Source organism: Mobula hypostoma, chromosome 13 (genome assembly GCF_963921235.1).
Source record: "Mobula hypostoma chromosome 13, sMobHyp1.1, whole genome shotgun sequence".
NCBI lineage: Eukaryota > Metazoa > Chordata > Chondrichthyes > Myliobatiformes > Myliobatidae > Mobula > Mobula hypostoma.
The window spans coordinates 41,693,871-41,713,214 of record NC_086109.1 but is presented as its reverse complement, the minus strand read 5'-3'; the positions used below and the strand labels follow the sequence as shown (position 1 = coordinate 41,713,214).

Below are 19,344 nucleotides of genomic sequence, written 5' to 3'. Positions count from 1 at the left end.
TCAGCGTCTGGAATGGGGTAGGGCTACTGCACAGGAGCAAAAGAAGCTATAGAAAATTGTAAAATTAGTCAGCTCTATCATAGGTACAAGGCACTGTAGTATACCAAGAAATCTTTAAAAAATATTGCCTCAGAAAGGGGGCATCCAGTATTAAGGACCCCCATCACCCAGACATGCCCTCTTCTCATTGTTTCTGTGGACAAGGAGGTACAGAAGCCTGAAGGCAAACACACGGCAATTCAAGAACAGCATCTTTCCCTCCGCCATCAGATTTTTAAATGGTTATTGAACCAATGAAGACTACATCACTTTTTTATTATTTTTGTTTTTGCATTGCTATTTTTAATTTAACTACTGAATATACATATATATTTACTGTAATTCAATTATTTTTCTTGTTTTTATCATGTATTGCATTGTACTGCTGCCACCAAGTTAACAAATCTCACAACACGTACTAGTGATCTGAAACTATTAAAACATCCAGGTTGTATCAAAAATATTGACAACCACTGCATTATTGTCTTATGTAAGGAAACATGACTTGGACGGGAGTTTATTCCCATGTGGCTTCTGCTTTGACCTTCTACACAGGGTGGGAGCAGACTCGAGAGCCACTGTTAGAGAAGACAATTGGCAAAGTGGCACCCTCCCTCCGTGGTGTAACCCCTGGCACACATCGCAATCAATATTGGTCTAGTCGCACTCTCTTGTTGATGCTGCAGTCTCTCTTCTTGAATTTGGTGAAGACATAGATCCAGAGGCAGGCTTCTGTAGCATTGACGGCTACCAGGTCCACGTTTTTCTTCCTGCCTTTGAAGACAATGGTGAAGGAGATGCTGGTGGGCATCTCCTTGGTGCACCACTGCTTGACCTCTGACTGATGACCTGGCTTCAACTCCTGGATGTTGTCAATCAGTACTGCAGGGGTTCAGGGATGGGGATGGGGGGAGCAGAAAAACAATAGCAGAGATCAGAACAAGAGATTCAGGTTCAAAAAGACAAGAGATTCTGCTGATCCTGGGAATTCAGAGTAACACACACAATTTACTCATTATTTATTTAGAAATATAGCATGGAGCAGGTCCTTCTGTCCCAATGAGAAGCACTGCCCAACAGCCTACCTACTGAACTTAGCCGAACCACAGGACAATTTACAATGACCAGTTATGTTTCTGTAGCACAAATCCTTCACTACTGGTGATGATGAGGGCCTCTGTCAGTCAGAGTTGACCATGGATGTTGTGTCCTAGCTGTCGAGGTACGCAAGTCTGGGCAGCGCCACAGAGAGAGCAAACTTCCCCTCTCCACACATCTGATGAATCCAAAGGCAGACACCGATAGTTTGGTACCAGAAGCATCACAGAAGTTGCTAGTCAGCAATGAACTCAGTATTCCAGTTCCGGATCTTTCCCTCAGGGTTTACTCCCAAAGCATTCCGCATGAATGGGTATAGCAGCAAGGCAGCAGAGTTTTGAGATCAGACTTTTCCTTCTCCTTGATGAGCTGCCAACCACAGTTGATGAGCCTCAACTGTCGAAAGTGACTGATTTTAAGGCCACAGTAACTCTCCTTTGCCCCTTCTCACATTAGTAGAAGTGGTTCCGCCGGGCTTGGTAGCAAAGCCACAGATGAATGCCAGCAGGTGGATTTGGTTATCAGAGGCACATACCACTGGGAACATTTAATAGATAACGGGAACTTGTCTCCATTACCACCCCTGGCTGTAACAACCTTAAAATAGTAACTAAATCCAAGCTAACCAAATCCCTGCAACACACATAAAAGTTGCTGGTCAGGCAGCATCTCTAGCAAGAGGTGCAGTCGACGTTTCAGGCCGAGACCCTTTGTCAGGACTAACTGAAGGAACCTGAATATTCAACTGCTGCTAAGGCTTTGACATATTTACCACTTTACTCCGGTTTCTGCACGCCTCCTTTTCAATCCTGATGAAGGATTTCAGCCTGAAATGTTGACGCAATATTCACACCCATGGGTGCTGCCTGACCTGCTGAGTTCCTCCAGCATTTTGCGTGTTAAGCTTCGAAACATAGTGATGGTTGCAATGTAAACAAAGACCACTTACTAATCAAGAACCCATCACCTTCACTTCATATATTCCCAATGAATTAACCTCTACCACCGTCTGTGGCAATCAGTTCCTTAGATTTATCAACCTCTGGCTGAAGAAATTCCATTATCTCTGTTCGAAAGGGATGTCTCTCAATTCTGAGTACGTGCCCATTTGTCCTCGACTCTTCAACTATTGGAAACATACTCTCCATGTCCACTATATCTAAAATTCTAATATTCAATAATTTTCAATGAGATCCCCTCCCCCACTCATTCTTCTAAACCACAGTCAGTACAAACCCAGAGCCATCAAGTGCTCTTCATATGTAAATTGTTTCATTCGCAGGATCATTCCAGTGAACTTCCTATTAACCCTTTCCAATGCCAGCACATCCTTTCCCAGCTAAGGCCCCAAAACTGCTCACAACACTCCAAGAGCAGTCCGAGCAATCTTTGCATTACATCCATAATTTTATATTCCAGTCATCTTGAAATGAATGCTAACATTGCCTTTACCTTCCTTACCACCTACTCAGTCTGCAAGTTACCCTTTAAGGAATTAAGTATTTTCCAACACTGATTTCTGAATATTTTCCCCATTTAGAAATTCCTTGAAGAGTGCAAGACAGGAAATTGGAAGAAACTGGTACCTCCTCATTGAGTCGTTCCAGAAGCTCAGTTGAACATGGTTACCAAGACCTGTTGCAATCAAGCAAGAGTTCAGAACTCCCTCTATTAGTTACCAGCTAGGGTATCACTATTGCCAAGTGGTTAGCGCAATCATTTTGCAGTGCCAAAGATCATAATTGGGGATCGATTCTCACCAATGCCTGAAAGAATTTTGTATGACTGGAATAGTTGCTTTCGGGTGCTATGGTTTTCTCCCTCATTCCAAAAATGTCCGGGTTCAGGTTAGTGAATGGTAGGCGTATTATGTTGGTCTGAGTACTGTGGGCTGCCCCCCCCCCCCACTAACCACATCCTCAGACTGTGTTGGACATTGACACAAAATCAGGCATTTCACTGACTATTTCAATGCACATGTGATAAAGCTAATCTTCAAAAGGACAGCCTAGATTACTTCACAGAGAGGTAAAAAGAGAGGAGGTGGCCAAGACAGAGGTGGCAAACAGAAAGATGAATTCAGCACTAACAGGGAGCTGTCAGAACCACTTCCTGCAGCTCCAGAGTCATCTTCTACAACCACACAGAGGAGGCCCCAGAACCTGAGATTGTTTCACAACCACAAATCTTACCTGCCAAACAGAGTGACTCCCCTCATCAGGAAGGACAGCCTAGATTAGTTCACAGAGAGGTAAAAAGAGAGGAGGTGGCCAAGAAAGAGATGGCAAACAGAAAGATGAATTCAGCACTAGCAAGGAACAGAATCAGCATTCATTTTTGAGTCACAGTCTTTTGTACTTACCAATACTGCCTAAACTTTACACAATTGCAAATGATACTTAAAGTACACTCAATGGCCACTTTATAAGGTACAGCTATACAACTGCTTGTTAATACAACAATGTTATCAGTCAATCATGTGACAGCAACTCAATTAATGAAAGCATGCAGACGTGGTAAAGAGGTTCAGCTGTTATTCAGACCAAACATTAGAATGGAGGAAAAAATGTGATCTCAGTTACTCTGACCGTGGAACAATTGTTGATGCCTGATGGGGTGATTTGACTATTTCAGAAACTAATATTGTTTAGGGATTTTCACTCAACAGTATCGAGAGTTTACAGAAAACAATGGGATAAACAATAAAGACATCCAGTGAGCAGCAGTTCTGTGGGTAAAAACACCATGTGAACGAGGGGTCAGAGGAGAATGGCCAGATTAGTTCAAGCTGACAGGGTCATGGCAGTAACTCAGATAATCATGCATTACAAGAGTGGTGTGCAGAAAAGCATGTCTGAATGTGTCAGTTTGAAGTGGATGGGTTACAGAAGAAGAAGACCACAGATGTACATTTGTGCCAATACGTATAATTTCTCAAACTCTCTCAAGCAAACATAGACAGATCTATTTATATAATCCTTTTTACCTTCATCTACTCCATAAGAATTGAGATTCCAGACATCTGTTTTTGATGAAATATAAGGACTCATCTTTTCAATTTCTTGATTGACTGTCCTATCTTCAGACAACGGTGTTCTAACTCCGGAAGCCCCTCTGTTGCCTTTGTGTCGCCCCAGTCCACTTCTCTGCCTGCCTGAATCTTCTTGTTGTTCGGAATCATCTTGGCTGTCCCCTTTCGCATCTTGACCTTCCTCTCCTCTGTCACTTCCACTCCCCAGCTGACCTCTGCCCCCACGGAGATCCTTCGCTCACTTCCTGGCTTCTTGACTACAGATTCCATTCTCCCACTCAGCCACTCAATTTCTGGTCCAGCTTGCTGGCCCGTCCCACTAAACCTCCGGCGAGCCAACCAGCCAAAAACAATGGTAGACACACCCGGCGTTAATCCGAGGACCATCAGCACAGTGAGTGCGCAGACTTCCATCGGTCAGATTCAGGACTGCCTGCCTGTCCCAAGGGAATATGGTCACAGCTTCGAACGGTAATTCAGAGAAAAGGTAGGAAGATACAGCCGTCTTCAGCTGAGCGGGGAATGGACTTGTCAGGTACAGCTTCTACCTTGCAGTTATCAGACCTTTGAATAGTTCTGTAGTACAGTCAGATTGATTCATGACTTCACAATCTACCTCACTGCAATCCAGCACGTGACTACAAGAAAATGAAGTGTCGAGGAAACAGCTCAGCATATCATGGTAACCAGCTTCCCCCAGTACAATAAAATGGATTCATGTCTTCACAATCCATTTCATTATGATCTTACATGTGACTACAATCAATGTGCCATGTACCACACATTTTGACTGGTTGCATAAACTTCATATATGGAGGTGCAATTGCACAGGATCGGGAAAAGCGACAGAACTTCATAATTGCCACTAACTTCCTTGGCATCAAGGACTTCATCAAAAGGCGATGACACTAAAAGGAGGCACTCCCATCACTTTGAATATGCCTCTTCTCTTGCTACCATCAAAAAGGAGGTCCATGAGACTGAAGACCCACACTCAACGTTTACAAAAATATTGGGAGAATATTTGCATGACCTCCTTGTTTCTGTAAAACTTGTTTCAAATCAATTGCATTTCAAAATTGTCTTTCTCGACAACTTCGTGAGGGAAATGAAGAAGATTATGAATGGCTTCCAATGCATACAGAGGTCCGATGGCTATGAAAAGGTAATTCTCTTCGCTGCATTGTTAAATGAAGTATTGTAGCATTTCTAAGTGATAAGCATCTTGGAGAACAAATTGCTGCTGCCAAGTCTGACATATTTTACCTGTCGGATCAATATGAAAAATTGAGTTTATTAAACCAACATTTAAAAGTAAAAAATAGCAATTTTATATCATGCAAAGAGGAGGCTATTCCTTGTGAAACTTACATTTTTCAGTAGCAATATTGGACATTGAGTTCATGCAATCTCCTTCACTGGCCACTCAGCATAGAATTGCAAGATGATGATCTGATTGTATCTTGATCATTTGAGATTACTGCAAACTGCTATGCAATTTCGGTTCACAGACCTGCTGGAGATGCATATACCAAATTGGGTGGTGGATTCAATTCAGGAGAATGTGAACGACATTGACACTAAATTGCAGGAATATCTTATTAAGTTGCACAGTGAGATAATGAAGCAAAATTCAAATGCAGCAGGCAAAATTTCTGGATTCTAGTGATATTACATTATTTACGATATTACTTACGTTATTTGTTGTATTTTCTTCACGGTAACACGTTGAAGCTGCACCCTCTCTAACATGCTGGTGGAGAGTGTTTTATTTGGGCTTTTAGCGCTGGAATTAGTTACATTCGGATACGTCTCATTAGCAGGGCAGCAGTATGGTCGCATTGTTTATTCCAGGGACCAGCTGATTGCGCTTATGCCGCCCGGTTTAGCAGACAGAGCGGCGGACAACCCTGCTGAAATCTGGAGGAAAACACACAGAGGATGCAGAGGGGGATCCCAAAGGCGAGGAAAGAGGACTGGGTTGAAACAACAGAGACTTATGGAGAAGAGGATTTCGGTGGGTAATAAAATGGATGAGTTGACGGCGCTAGCCAGGAGTCAGAGAACATTTCAGGAGTGCAGTGTTATGTGTTTTACTGAAATGGGGCTGCACGAGGACATACCCGACCAAATCTTTTCCATGGAGGGCTTCCAGACCGTTCGGGCTGACTGGAAGTGCACTGAGAGTGGTAAGCATAAAGGAGTTGGGGGCTTGTTGTTCTGGTTAACAACGGATGGTGCACTCCTGGTCATATTACGATCGAGGAATGTGTCTGTAGACCGGATATTGAACTTTTTGCTGTTGGACTCCGGCCATATTCCACCGAGATACAACACTGGGCGTAATGGCAGGTTGTGCCTGCCTGTGGCCATCGAACTTTGCAGCTCCTCCCGTGGAGGGTCAGACACCCTGAGCCAATAGGCTGGTCCTGGACTTATTTCCATCTGGCAGAGTTTGCATATTGTTGTTTTATTGTTTGTGGTTTTTGTATTGCTATACTTATGCTCTATTCTTGGTTGGTGCAGCTGTAACGAAACCCAATTTCCCTCGGGATCAATAAAGTATATCTATCTATCTATCTATATTCACAGTAATTTTCCGCAGCTCCGGGAGAAAGCAAAATTGATTTTAATTGGACTTCCCATCACTTTTCTAGATGAATGTGCTTTTAGTCAATCCGTTCATCTGCCATCAAAACATTGTAACCATCTTGATTTTGCAAAAAGAGGTGCTCTTCAATTATTTTTAACTAAATTGCAACAGGTATTTAAAACCTCACTAGTCTGTCCTCAGTCACAAGGATCTCACTAATGCCCAATGTATAAATATTATACACAGTATTATAAATAGAGTACATATAACCTTTTAAAACATAAAAGTTGATTGTAAGTAATTATTGACAACCACTGCCTTATGGTCTTATGTCAGGAAACGTGACTTGTGGAGGGGGTGAAGGTGATCCCCAAGTGCCTGCTGCCTTTGACCTTCTACACAGTGTGAGGACGGACAAGGGCAGCTCTCTTCTCGGTACAACCCTGGCACACATCGCGAATGATACTAATCCAGTCACTCCCTCTTCTTCAAGCTGGAGTCTCAGTTCTTCAGTTTGCTGAGGCCATAGTTCAAGTGCCAGGCCTCCTTTGTGTCGGTGGCTACCAGGTCCAGGTTCCTGCCTTTAAAACTGATGGTTAAGCAGTGGTCAGTGGGCATCTCCATGGCATTCTGCTGCTTGACCTCCGACTGGTGACCTGGCCTCAACTACTGGACGTTAGTGATCGAGACTACAGGAGTCTAGGGGTGGCAGTTGTGGGGGTGGTGGGGGGAGTAAATCAGCAGCAAGGTAAGAACAAAAGATTCAGATTCAGAGGTATAAACACAAGAAATTTTGCAAATACTCGAGTAACACACACAATATATTCTTCATTTATTGTTTTATTAAGAAATATAGTGTGGATCAAGCCCTTCCAGCCCAAAGAGTCAGTCTGCAATGCAATCCACCTATTTCACACCAGCATAATCACAGGATATCTACAATGACTAATTAACCAACTCCTCAGTGTGTCTTTCGATTGTGGGAGGAAACTAGAGCACCCAGAGGAAACCCACATGGCAGAGGGAGAAACTACGAACCCTTATAGACGGTACCGGAATTGAACTCTGAACTCCGAACTCTGATGCTGTGAGCTGCAATAGCGTCATGCCAACCGCCACACTGCCATGACGCCCTAAAATGCCGGGGGGACTCAGCAGGTCAGGCAGCATCTATGCAGAGCAATGAAGAGTCAAGAGTTTTGGGCTGAGACCTTTTATCAGGAGTCCTGATTTAGCATCTCAGCCTGAAATGTCAGCTCTTTATTCTCTGCCTATAGAGCTCCCTAACCAGCGGATCCAGAATTTTGTCTCACATGTACATCAAAAGATATAGTAAAGAACTTCTCTCACCCCAAACATGCACATTTCTCCTCGTTCCCATCAAGATAAAAAAAAGCTTGAAAATACATACCACCAGGTCGACAGTTCCTATCCCACTGTCATATTTCTGGTGACCTCATTAAAGGAAGAATGTGTAAGCTTTGGAGAAGGAAGTTTCAGACAGGGTGCAGAGAGATTAACCAGGATGCTGCCTGGACTGGAGGGCACATCTTAGGAAGATAGGTTCTGCAAGCCAAGACTTTTCTCTTTGGAGTGAAGGTGGATGAGAGGTGATTTTATAGATGTCTACAAGATAATAAGAGGCATAGTATTTATAGCCAGAGATATTTCCCCAAATTTTCCCAGGGTGGAAATAACTAATACGAAGGGGCATACCTTTTAGGTGAATGGAGAAAAATAGAGGGAGGAATGTCAGAGAAAAGTTCTTCATACAGACAGTGGTGAGTAGGTGAGTGGAACACCCCGCCAGGTGTAGTGGAATACACATTGAAGAAACTCTTAGACAGGTACATGGATGATAGAAAAATGGAGGGCTATGTGGGAGGAAAGGATTAGATTGATGTTAAGACCAGGTTAAAAGCACAGCACAACAAAGGGATGGTACAGTGCTGTGATGTCCCATGTTCTATATTATAGGACTCTTGAATGGAGCTTGTATGTTGGAGATGAAGTCTTGACCTCACAATCTAATTTGTCCTGACCTTACACCTTATTTTCTACCTTCACTGCACTTGCTCTGTAACCATATTCTACATTTTGTTGTTGCTTTTTCGTCTGTACTATCTCAATATAACTATGTTTTGAAATGATCCAGCTGAAGTATCAGTTTATTGTCATTCATCCGTGCACACGTAGAGTGAAATTAAACAATGCTCCACTGGAACCAAGGTGTCAATCACAGAACAGGTTACAAAAATAAATGAATAAAAGGTGCAAAACAGAGCAGGAATATGGAATTTGTGTTCCTGGGATCTTACCTGAAAACCTGAGTGTGAGGCTTCAGACTCCTGCACCTCCTCAGAGATTGTAATTATGCAAAAAAGACATGTCCTGGGTGGTGGGGATCTTAAATGATGGATGTCACCTTTTAAAGGCATCGTGCAGGGGTTGGTGGCCACGACAGAGCTGGCTAAATTTCAGTCTCTGCAATTCTTTCCAACCCTGTGCAGTGGCACATCCTTAGCAAGGCAGTAATGCAACCATTTAGAATGCTCTCCATAATACCATAAGACATTGGAGGAGAATCAGGCCATTTGCCCATTGAGTCTGCTCAGCAATCTGTACGTCAAAGAATTAGGAGGCTGGAGAAATCAATTGGAGGGCGTGCAGGTAAGATGCAAGGATGCTCATATGGAGCACAAATAGTAGCAGGGATCAATGGGCTGAATGGACTGCTTATGCTCCAACTTTCTGATGTGCCAGTGAATGCACAAAGAAAATAGTCAACCTTTCATCAACACCTTCACCATTTAGAAACAAAATCAGTTGTTTTCCTGAAAGCCTTGAAAATGCCACCACAGACAGTATCTTATCTCTTCCAGTAAATCTGAGCTGTAAACTCCTTCGTCGTGACTTGTCCTGAGTCCTGCACATTGATGCAATCATCAGGAAAGCACAGCAGTGTCGGTAATTTCCTGGGAGTTAAAGGAGGTTTGGATTGTCATCAAATAATATTCGACAGATGTACTAATGAAATTATCCTGACTCGTACCATCATAGTCTTTTATGACAATTCCAATGAGAAGGAATGCAAGAAGCTGCAGGGAGTAGTGAACCCTGCCCGAGACAACACAAACACATCCCTCCCCCACCTGCAGTAGTGTCTACAGGAGGTGCTGCGTCAAGAATGCAAATTCCATCATGAAAGATCCCACCATCAAGTCACTGAGACCACTGGGCAGGAGGTCCAAAAGCCTGAAGTCCCACACCACCAGGTTCACAAACAGCTACCTCCCTTCAACCATTTGTTTCTTGAACAAATCGATACAACCGTTGGTAATTCTCTTTATTTTGTTCAAATTCTTCTTTTTTGTAGGAATTCTGTATAAATTATGTTCAATTTATGTTTTTCCAGTGAACGTTGCTTATCTGATGTGCTATGCCTGTGACCCTGCTGCAGTTAAGTTTTTCATTACATCTGTGCGTACATGACTTGTGCAGATGACAATAAAATTGGCGTCATCTTTGACATAATACAACACTTCAAGTGCTCTCACTTTCTCCTGAAAGACCATAAGACAGAGGAGCAGAATTAGACCATTTGGCCCATTGTGTCTGCTCCACCATTCGTTCATGGCTCATTTATTTCGCTCTTTGAATCACAGCTCTCCTGCATTCTCCCCATGACCTTCGACGCCCTGAATAGTCAAGCTCTTGTCAACCTCCACTTTAAAGATACCCATTGTCTTAGTGTCCACGACTGTCTGCAACTGTTACGTACGTGTAACGGTTTAAATGAACCAACAGCTGCAGAACACACCCAGAGTCTGATTTTGATGTTAAAACCACTATTTATTAGTAACTACTTAACATAGTAACTTAAACCAGGTAAATCCAAATTTAGCAGTGTTTTGTGTATATATGTATATAATGCAGTTGTACAAGGCCTTGGTGAGACCACACCTGGAGTATTGTGTGCAGTTTTGGTCCCCTAATCTGAGGAAAGACATCTTTGCCATAGAGGGAGTACAAAGAAGGTTCACCAGATTGATTCCTGGGATGGCAGGACTTTCATATGAAGAAAGACTGGATGAACTGGGCTTGTACTCATTGGAATTTAGAAGATTGAGGGGGGATCTGATTGAAACGTATAAGATCCTAAAGGGATTGGACAGGCTAGATGCAGGAAGATTGTTCCCGATGTTGGGGAAGTCCAGAACGAGGGGCCACAGTTTGAGGATAGAGGGGAAGCCTTTTAGGACTGAGATTAGGAAAAACTTCTTCACACAGAGAGTGGTGAATCTGTGGAATTCTCTGCCACAGGAAACTGTTGAGGCCAGTTCATTGGCTATATTTAAGAGGGAGTTAGATATGGCCCTTGTGGCTACGGGGGTCAGGGGGTATGGAGGGAAGGCTGGGGCGGGGTTCTGAGTTGGATGATCAGCCATGATCATAATAAATGGCGGTGCAGGCTCGAAGGGCCGAATGGCCTACTCCTGCACCTATTTTCTATGTTTCTATATATATATATATGTGTGTGTGTGTGTGTGTGTGTGTGTGTGTGTGTGTGTGTGTGTGTAAATATATTTCCCAAACTCATTCAAGCTCGGGTGGCAAGATTTACAGTCTTACCATGGTAATGTAAGGTAGTTCAGTTCACTGCACGGAGTTGATTGGGGGGAGAGAGGTGTTTATAAGCCGAGGTGAAATCCACAATAGGAGAAGAACGAATAAACAGGTGCCGTTGGTCTTCCGTCGTCAGACTCCGAATTCACTCTCGAGTTAGCGAAACGTAGCTTATTACAAAGGGGACCGTCTTCGAGGGCACTACCACCCAGGCAAGGGTAGACACACCAGTAGCCTCCACCGGGTCAGCCCTTCTCCGCACCGTGATAGCCACTGATCGAACCTCAACCCACCCTTGTGGACACTCGAAAGTTCCACCCAGTGATTCTCCTGTCACTGGCTTCCTTTCGTTGACCGGTCGTCTTAACCGGTGTTCCACTCTCTGTCCGTGAGAGTCATCTGACCTTGCTTAAATAAATGCTGCAAAGGAACTGTAAACATCGAACTGTCCATCACATAACTCCACCTCTCTCTCACCGTAGCAACCCAGAAGCAGGCAGCAGTACTGTGGTTAGTTTCTTTCTTTCTCTCTTTCTCTCTCTCTCTCTCCCTCTCCCTCTTTTAAAGGGACAGTCCATGTCCGTCACACAACAATGAAGTTCACAGATTAACCACCCACAGGCTAAAGAAAATTTTTTCCATCTCCTCAGAATAGAAGGGATGTCTTTCTATTCTGCGGCTGTATCTTTTGCTCGTAGACTCCCCGACTATAGGTACCATCCTGCCCAAACCACTCCATCTTGCCTTTCAATTTTTGATACGTTTCAGTTAGATCCCCTTAATTTTTCTGAACTTTCGTGAGTCCAGGCCCAGAGCCATCAATCACTTCTGATATGTTAACCCTTTCATTCTTGGGTTGACTCCCATGCTCCTCTGGACCCTGTCCAAAGCCTCCAATGCTACCAAATCCCTTATTACCTAAGGGCATCAAAACTTCTCACAATACCCAGAATAAGAATCAGAATTGATATCACTGGAATATGTTGTGAAATCTGTTAACTTTGTGGCAGCAGTACAATATTGATAATATGGAAAGCAAACCGCTTATTATATCAAGTTTAAATATGTATACAAAATAGTTAAATAGTTAAGCAGTGCAAAAACGGAAATTAAAAAAGTAGTGAGGTAGTGTTCATAGTTTCAATGTCCATTCAGAAATTGGATGGCAGAGAAGGAGGAGAAGATGGCGGCACGACGCAGCGCGTGCGGCCATCCCGAATGAATATCGATTATGTGTAACTAGGGGCCGTGCACAATCCGGAGTTGATGGAGACAGCCGTGAGAAGCGCAGAGGAACATCTGGAGTAACTTCTGAAATGCCTGCTTCGCTGCCACTGCTACTGTGCGATCGAGAATCTCTGGAGACGAAGGCCCCAAATCCTCGGCTTTGTGTATCGCTTGTTGCCGGGACCGGGGTTGAAGCACTCAGCAGAGATGCTGCTCGGTGCTCGGAGGCTCGGAGTTTTCGGACGGACTTGGAATTGGACTGTGGTCTCATGCTTCCAGGATGCTGCACCGGCAAGTTGGCGGTGCTGGAGGTTTACCGTCTGCGTGAGATGATGGGACTTTAGAGAGACTTTAAGACTTTTACTGTGCCATGGTCTGTTCTTATCAAATTACGGTATTGCTTTGCACTGTTGTAACTATATGTTATAATCATGTGGTTTTTGTTAGTTTTTAAGTCGGTTTGTCATGTGTTTTCGTGATATCATTCTGGAAAAACATTTTATCATTTCTTAATGCATGCATTACTAAATGACAATAAAGGGGACTGCGTTGGGAAGTTGAAGATCTAGTTGTAGAAGGACATACAGAATCCTCAGAACAAGAGATGGGACACTCAGCAGATTAATAAACGGAGGGACTGGTGCACAGTGAGGCATTCAGAAATGTCTCACTGTTCTTGACATATGACAATTCTTGTGCATGTTGATGCTCTAGGACAACCAGATCAAAGTCTCAAGAGAAGATGTAAATGCCATGTTTATCAAAGCTCCTGTGTTATAATATAGGATCTGCTTGCAAGTTTGGAACACAACCAACTCACATCCATAGTCCTCCTGTGTTTACCTATTTTCAGCTCATGCCCTCTCCCACCTCGTGAAGCAGCTCACACCATCGCCTCATTATAGAAGGGATGTGGAAGCAATAGAGAGTGTTCAGAGGAAATTTACAATGATGCTGTCTGGACTAGTGCACATATTTTATGAGGATAGGTTAAGCAAGTAGAGTGTTCTCTTTGGATTGAAGGAGGATGAGAGAAGACAATAAAAGTGTACAAGATGATAAAAGGCATTGATCGAGTGGATAGCCAGAGACATTTTCCCAGAGCAAAAATGGCTAATGCGAGAGGGCATAATTTGAAGGTGTCTGGAGGAAGTATAAGGTGCATGTCAGAGGTTGTTTTTTTTACTACACAGAACAGTGAGTGCGTGGAACACACTGCCAGCACTAGTGGTAAAGGCAGATACATTAGTGACATTAAAGAGATTTCGTCCATCTATCACTTCCAAGCTTCATAGTTCATCCCCTTTCACACATCTACCCACTAACCACTCCACCCCCTCCTCTCGCCTTCTTCTTCTGGCTCTTGCTCCCTTACTATGCCATCCTAATGAAGTGTCTTGGCTGAAATGTTGACTGTTTATTCTTGTCCACAGATGCTGCCTGAACTGCTAAATTCCTCCAGTATTTTGCGTGCGTTACTCTCCACAGCTTCACCTCAACATCCCCTTTATTCTACCACTAACCTACCCACTAATGGCTATTGACAGTGGCCAATTAACCTAAAGGCCTTTAAAGCCACCAACATAACCAGGAAATCCTACCACACGAGTCATTCTCTCTTCTCCCCATTCCTGTTGGGCAGAAGATATAACAGCTCAAGAATACAAGCACAGTCACAGCCCGATGTTCTAAGACGTTTGCAATGTCTTCTCATAGAATAAAGATTTACTTAAGATCTCACAAACCACGACGTGAACTGATGCAAAATGTATGTCTCAATGGACAAGTGACAAATACACTCCATGGCTACTTTATTAGGTTGCTCCTGTACCCTAATACAGTGGCCACTGAATAGACACTCGTGGTGTTCTGCTACCGCAGCCCATCCATTTCAAGATTCAACTTGTAGTCTCTTCTGCATACCATTGTTACAACATTCATTTATTTGAGTTACTGTCACTTTCAACAAGGCATTTTCTCCCACAGAACTGCTGCTCACTGGATGTTATCATTTTCTGTACACCTTAGAGACTGCTGTGCATGAACATCCAGATTAGCAGTTTCTGAGATACTCAAACCACCCCATCTGGCACCAATAATCACCAATGCTCAAAGTCACTTACATCACATTTCTTTCCCACACCGATGTTTGGTCTGAACAACAAGTGAACCTCTTCACCACTGAGTTGCCGCCACGTGATTGGTTGATCAGTTCTTTGCATTAATGAGCAGGTGTACAGGGGTGCCTAGTAAAATGGCCATTGAGTGTATATTATGCACTTTGGTGTTTTTCCCTTGTACGACATCTCTTGTCATATGTAAAGTACATGCGTGAACTGGGGCAAAGAAAAACTTACTTGCAGCAGCATCACAGGCTCATAGTATCAGATCAGTAGCACTCCTTAGAAAATAAAATTATATGCAATGTATTGAAGAAAGAACATAATTACAAAAAAACAAGGTCCATTTCAGTGCACAGTTGTTCGCTGTATTTCATCATGTGTGAGAGTAATAAACCAATTATTAATAAGTGGAAGGAAACTGAAGCTCCCAGGGTAAACCCTACAGTGACAGGGAGAAGCTGCAAACTCCACACAGACAGCATCAAAGGTCAAGGGGTGCAGTGGTTCGTGCAACACAATTACAGCTTGGGACATGGGTGCTTGGACCTGTAACCCATCTGTAAAGAGTTTTTATGTTCTTCCTGTCAGTGCGTGGGTTTCCTCCGGGTGCTCCGGTTTCCATCCACAGTCCAAAGACGTACTAGTTGGGAGGTTAGTTGGTGTTTGTAAATTGTGCTGTGATTAAGCTAGTGTTAAATAGATGGTTTGCTGGGCAGCACGGCTCAATGGGCCAGAGGGGCCTGTTCCACGCTGCTCTCCAAATGAAATAAGTAAAATGTATACTGGTGCCTTGATGTAGAAACTGCACTGGCTTCAGCATGGAGCCATAATCACAGGCACGGTTGTTGCTCTGGACAAATACTATTGTAAACTTTCTTTAAACATGCTCCCTCTCCCATCATCCCTCCAACACTTGTCAGTACTCACAGACTGATTCCTAGCCAACATAAGGATCTTTTCGGAATTGTACCACACTGTCTGACAGTCATCCTGGTGTTTGTAAAAGCGGGACTTCATCCATGAGCCAGATTTGATCTTCTGTATGCCCTGAGCATGGCTTTCAAACCTTCATCCTTGATGAGGAGAACAGAGAGGAAGTGTCAGTCAAAGAGATGTTGTCAGGGAAGGGGAGGGTGGGATGCAGGGTAGTGAAGAGGAAGACCAGTGGGGGTTCAGATGGGGCGGGCAAGTCAAGAGTGAGAAACTGGAGAGATAGGCATAAGGAGTTGAGAATTAGGAAGGTAGGGGTGAGCAATGGAGAGAAGGGGAAATTTATTAATGTACGGGAAGGTCAAGAAATTGCATTGAATGAGACTGAAGACATTATGGGCCTTTCAGCCAACAATATTGTGCAAACCGGTAAGCTCCTCCAAGAACAAACTAACCCTTCCCTCCTACAGTAGCACTCAATTTTTCTATCATCCATACGACTCTAAGAGATTCTTCAAAGTACCGAATTTATATATCTCTATCAATCCCTGGGGTTGTTCACCACACCCATCAGGCTCTGTAAAATAAACCTTTCTTACCTCTTATACATAACTTTAAATTACTCCACTTGTTATTCACCATTTCCGTCCTGCGAAAAAGCCTTTGGGTATCCACTCAATCAATGCCGGTTATGATCTTGTAAACTTCTATCAAGTTACCTCTCATGCTTCTTTACCCTAAAGTGATATCGTATTTGTTAAATAGGGTACTGTGCACAATTCACTCATCCTATCTTCAGAAGACAATATGAGGATGGGTTGAACAAGTCCAGGCAGCAACCTGCTGAACATCCACTGCACAACAAATAGGAGAGAGGAGGAACAATAATGGTTGAGTGAAAATTCTAACTTCTGATTGATCTTGGAGTTGGTTAATAAGTTGGCACAACATCGAGGGCTGAACAGCCTGCTGTAACGTTCTTGTAAAGAGTCCAGCAGAGGCTCAGCAGAATGATTCCAGGAGAAAAGGGTTAATGTTTGAGGTGCGTTTGAAGGCTCTGGGCCCATACACACTGGAATTCAGAAGAACGAGGGGATCTCATTCAAACATTAAATATTGTCATAGCGTAGATGTGTAAAGGATGTTTCCTGAAGTAGAAACTCTTGAACCTGAGGGGACAGCCTCAGAACTGAGGTACATCCATTAATAACAGAGAGGAGGATGAATTTGTTTTGCCAGATGGTGGTGAATCTGTGGAATATAAAGGCGGGAGGAGAAGATGGCGGTGCGACGCAGTGCGCGCAGCCTCTCCAGTGAAATGATATCGTATTTGTTAAATAGGGTACCGTGCACAATTCTGATTTGATGGAGACAGCCGTGAGAAGCACGGAGGAACTTTTGCAGAAACTTCTGAAATGCCCGGTTCGCTGCCGCTTCTACTGTGCTGTCGAGAATCTCCGGAGAGAAGGCCCCAAATCCTCGGCTTTGCCTATTGCCTGTTGCCGGGGCCGTGTTCGAAGCGCTCGGCAGAGATGGTGCTCGGTGTCAGAGGGCTGGTCAGAGGCTCAAAGTTTTCGGACGACTCAGAGTCAGACTGTGGTCGGGCATGGCAGGAAGAGTTTTCTTCCTGTCTGTGTGAGATGTGGGACTTCTGAAAGACTTTGAACATTTTTTACCGTGCCCATGGCCTGTTCTTCATCAAGTTACGGTATTGCTTGTACTGTTATAACTAGATGTTATAATTATGTGGATTTGTCAGTTTTTCAGTCTTGGTCTGTCCTGTGTTTCTGTGATATCACACTGGAGAAATATTGCATCATTTCTTAATGCATGCATTACTAAATGACAATAAAAGAGGACTGCGTGTCCTCATAATCTAATCTAATATTTTGCCACAGGCAGCTGTACAGTGTAAGTCACTGGATATATTTAAAGCATAGTTTGACAAGTTCTTGATTAACCTATGCGTCAAATGTTACATGGAGAAGGCTCCAATATTTGGTTGAGTGGGATAACAGACCAGCCATGATGGAATGTCGAAGCAGGTTTGCTAAACCGAATAACCTGATTTTGCTCCTATGTTTTATGTTCCAAGAAAGGTGATGAGAAGAGGGCAAAGATGAAGTGGGGGTGGAAGGTGGCATGAGAAGGCAAAGGGAGGGGAGAAGAAGGCCAGAAATGGCCACAGATGTTGTGGGGCGGGGGGGTGGGAAGGGACAATTTAAGGGTAAGGGTGAGAAAGGGAAAAGTTGGACAGGAGCAGAGAGTAAAGTGGAGAAGGGTAAAAGCTGCAGGGGAGAGGGCAGGGAGCTGAACTACTCTCATCGTATACGACAATCACACATTGACTGTTTCACCATGTGCAAAGTCGAACTGCTGGAGAAACTCAGCAGGTCGAGTCAAATCTATTCAGCAGAATGATCTCAACACAAATTTTCAGCCATCCATTTCTGTCCTTGGATGCTGCCTGACTTGCTGAGTACCTCTGGTTCTGCCAGTTTTAGCACTCCACGTCCCAGCATTTGCTGCCCCTTGTGTCTCTGTTTTCATGAAGAGCATTGTGTATCATGAGATAACCTGTGATACGTTGGGCCGAATGTCATTGTCTATATGGTAGCAATCAGTTACCCAAAGCCCAGCTCTCTTCATCGAAAATGAACAAGCACCAAGATGTCTGGTGTCACTGAGATATCAATGTCTCAATCCGAGGGAACACAAGGCCCTTTAGGCTCTTCTGAGACCTTGAAGGTTCTGGTCCAAGCACACAGACACCATGGCTACAAAGCCCACCGGCACCTCTCCTCCCTCAGGATGCTAAAGAAATTGAACAAGTCCCCTTTGACCCTCACCAATTTCTCTCAATACATCATGTAGAAAAAATCCTATCCAGGACGTATCGCAGTTTGGTACGGCAACTGCTCTGCCCGTGAATGTAGGAAACTGCAGTGAGCTGTGAACACAACTCAACATATCACAGAAACTAGTCCATGGATTCAGCACACAGCTCTCACTGCCTCAGTAGAGCAGCCAACATAATCAAAGACCCACCCACCCTGAACAATCTCTCTGAAAGCATGTACCATCAGTCTCAGGAACAGTTTCTCTCCCACTGTTACAAAACTATTGAACGCCTCTCTTGTACACTACAAATTGCACCTGACCACATAATCTATCACATCATGGCCTTGCACCTACACTGCACTTTCTCTGTAACTGTAATACTTTATTCTGCATTCTCTTATTGCTTTTCCCATGTACAGCTTCAATGTGATAAAACAATCTACATGGACGGAGAGGAAAACAAAGTTTTATCAGTGCATCTTGGTACATGTGACAAGAATAAACACTTACAGTTATTGAACTGTCTCTAGTTGTTGCCATCTTGCAGAAACGGGAGACGGCTTGTGCTGTCCGGACTTTCAGTTCCCAGAGGACAGAGGATGCATTCTCCTGCATGGTGGGGAAAGAAAGGGTTAAATGATGGATGGGTGTGGTGATGAATACCAGTTGATTGGACACCCTGCTACTGAGATATAGATCACGTTAAACGACAGTCCATGGAAGGTGGCTTTTCACTAAAGTACAAAGTAACATTGTGACAGATTAGAAAACAAAAAATATCATTTGGATGGAATGTCTTAAGATTGCAAAACAAAGGACACACAAAGAGGTTCAGG

General features: G+C 43.6%; 1 protein-coding gene across 2 annotated transcripts; it reads right to left on the bottom strand.

Moving 5' to 3' along the window:
* Positions 1–346: 346 nt before the first annotated feature.
* On the bottom strand, positions 347–19,118 carry LOC134355949 (1-phosphatidylinositol 4,5-bisphosphate phosphodiesterase delta-4-like). 2 transcript variants are annotated; one of them, XR_010020231.1, is made up of 3 exons: positions 19,019–19,118; positions 15,665–15,810; positions 347–921 (listed from the first exon to the last, which is right to left on the bottom strand). XR_010020231.1 is itself a non-coding variant. In XM_063066489.1 (2 exons), the coding sequence occupies exons 1-2, from the start codon at positions 4,185–4,187 to the stop codon at positions 686–688; spliced, it is 300 nt and encodes a 99-aa protein (XP_062922559.1). In that variant the 5' UTR covers positions 4,188–4,882; the 3' UTR covers positions 347–685. The 2 variants fall into 2 exon arrangements, 1 of the variants encoding a protein (XP_062922559.1); XM_063066489.1 differs by lacking the exons at positions 15,665–15,810; positions 19,019–19,118 and adding an exon at positions 4,124–4,882.
* Between the last annotated feature and the right edge of the window lie 226 nt (positions 19,119–19,344).

Coding starts and splice junctions, on each gene's coding strand:
- LOC134355949 (XM_063066489.1), bottom strand. CDS start 4,187: ATGAGTCCTTATATTTCATCAAAAACAGATGTCTGGAATCTCAATTCT. Junction 922..4,123: donor TTCTTATGGAGTAGATGAAG/GTAAAAAGGATT, acceptor GAACCCCTGCAG/TACTGATTGACAACATCCAG.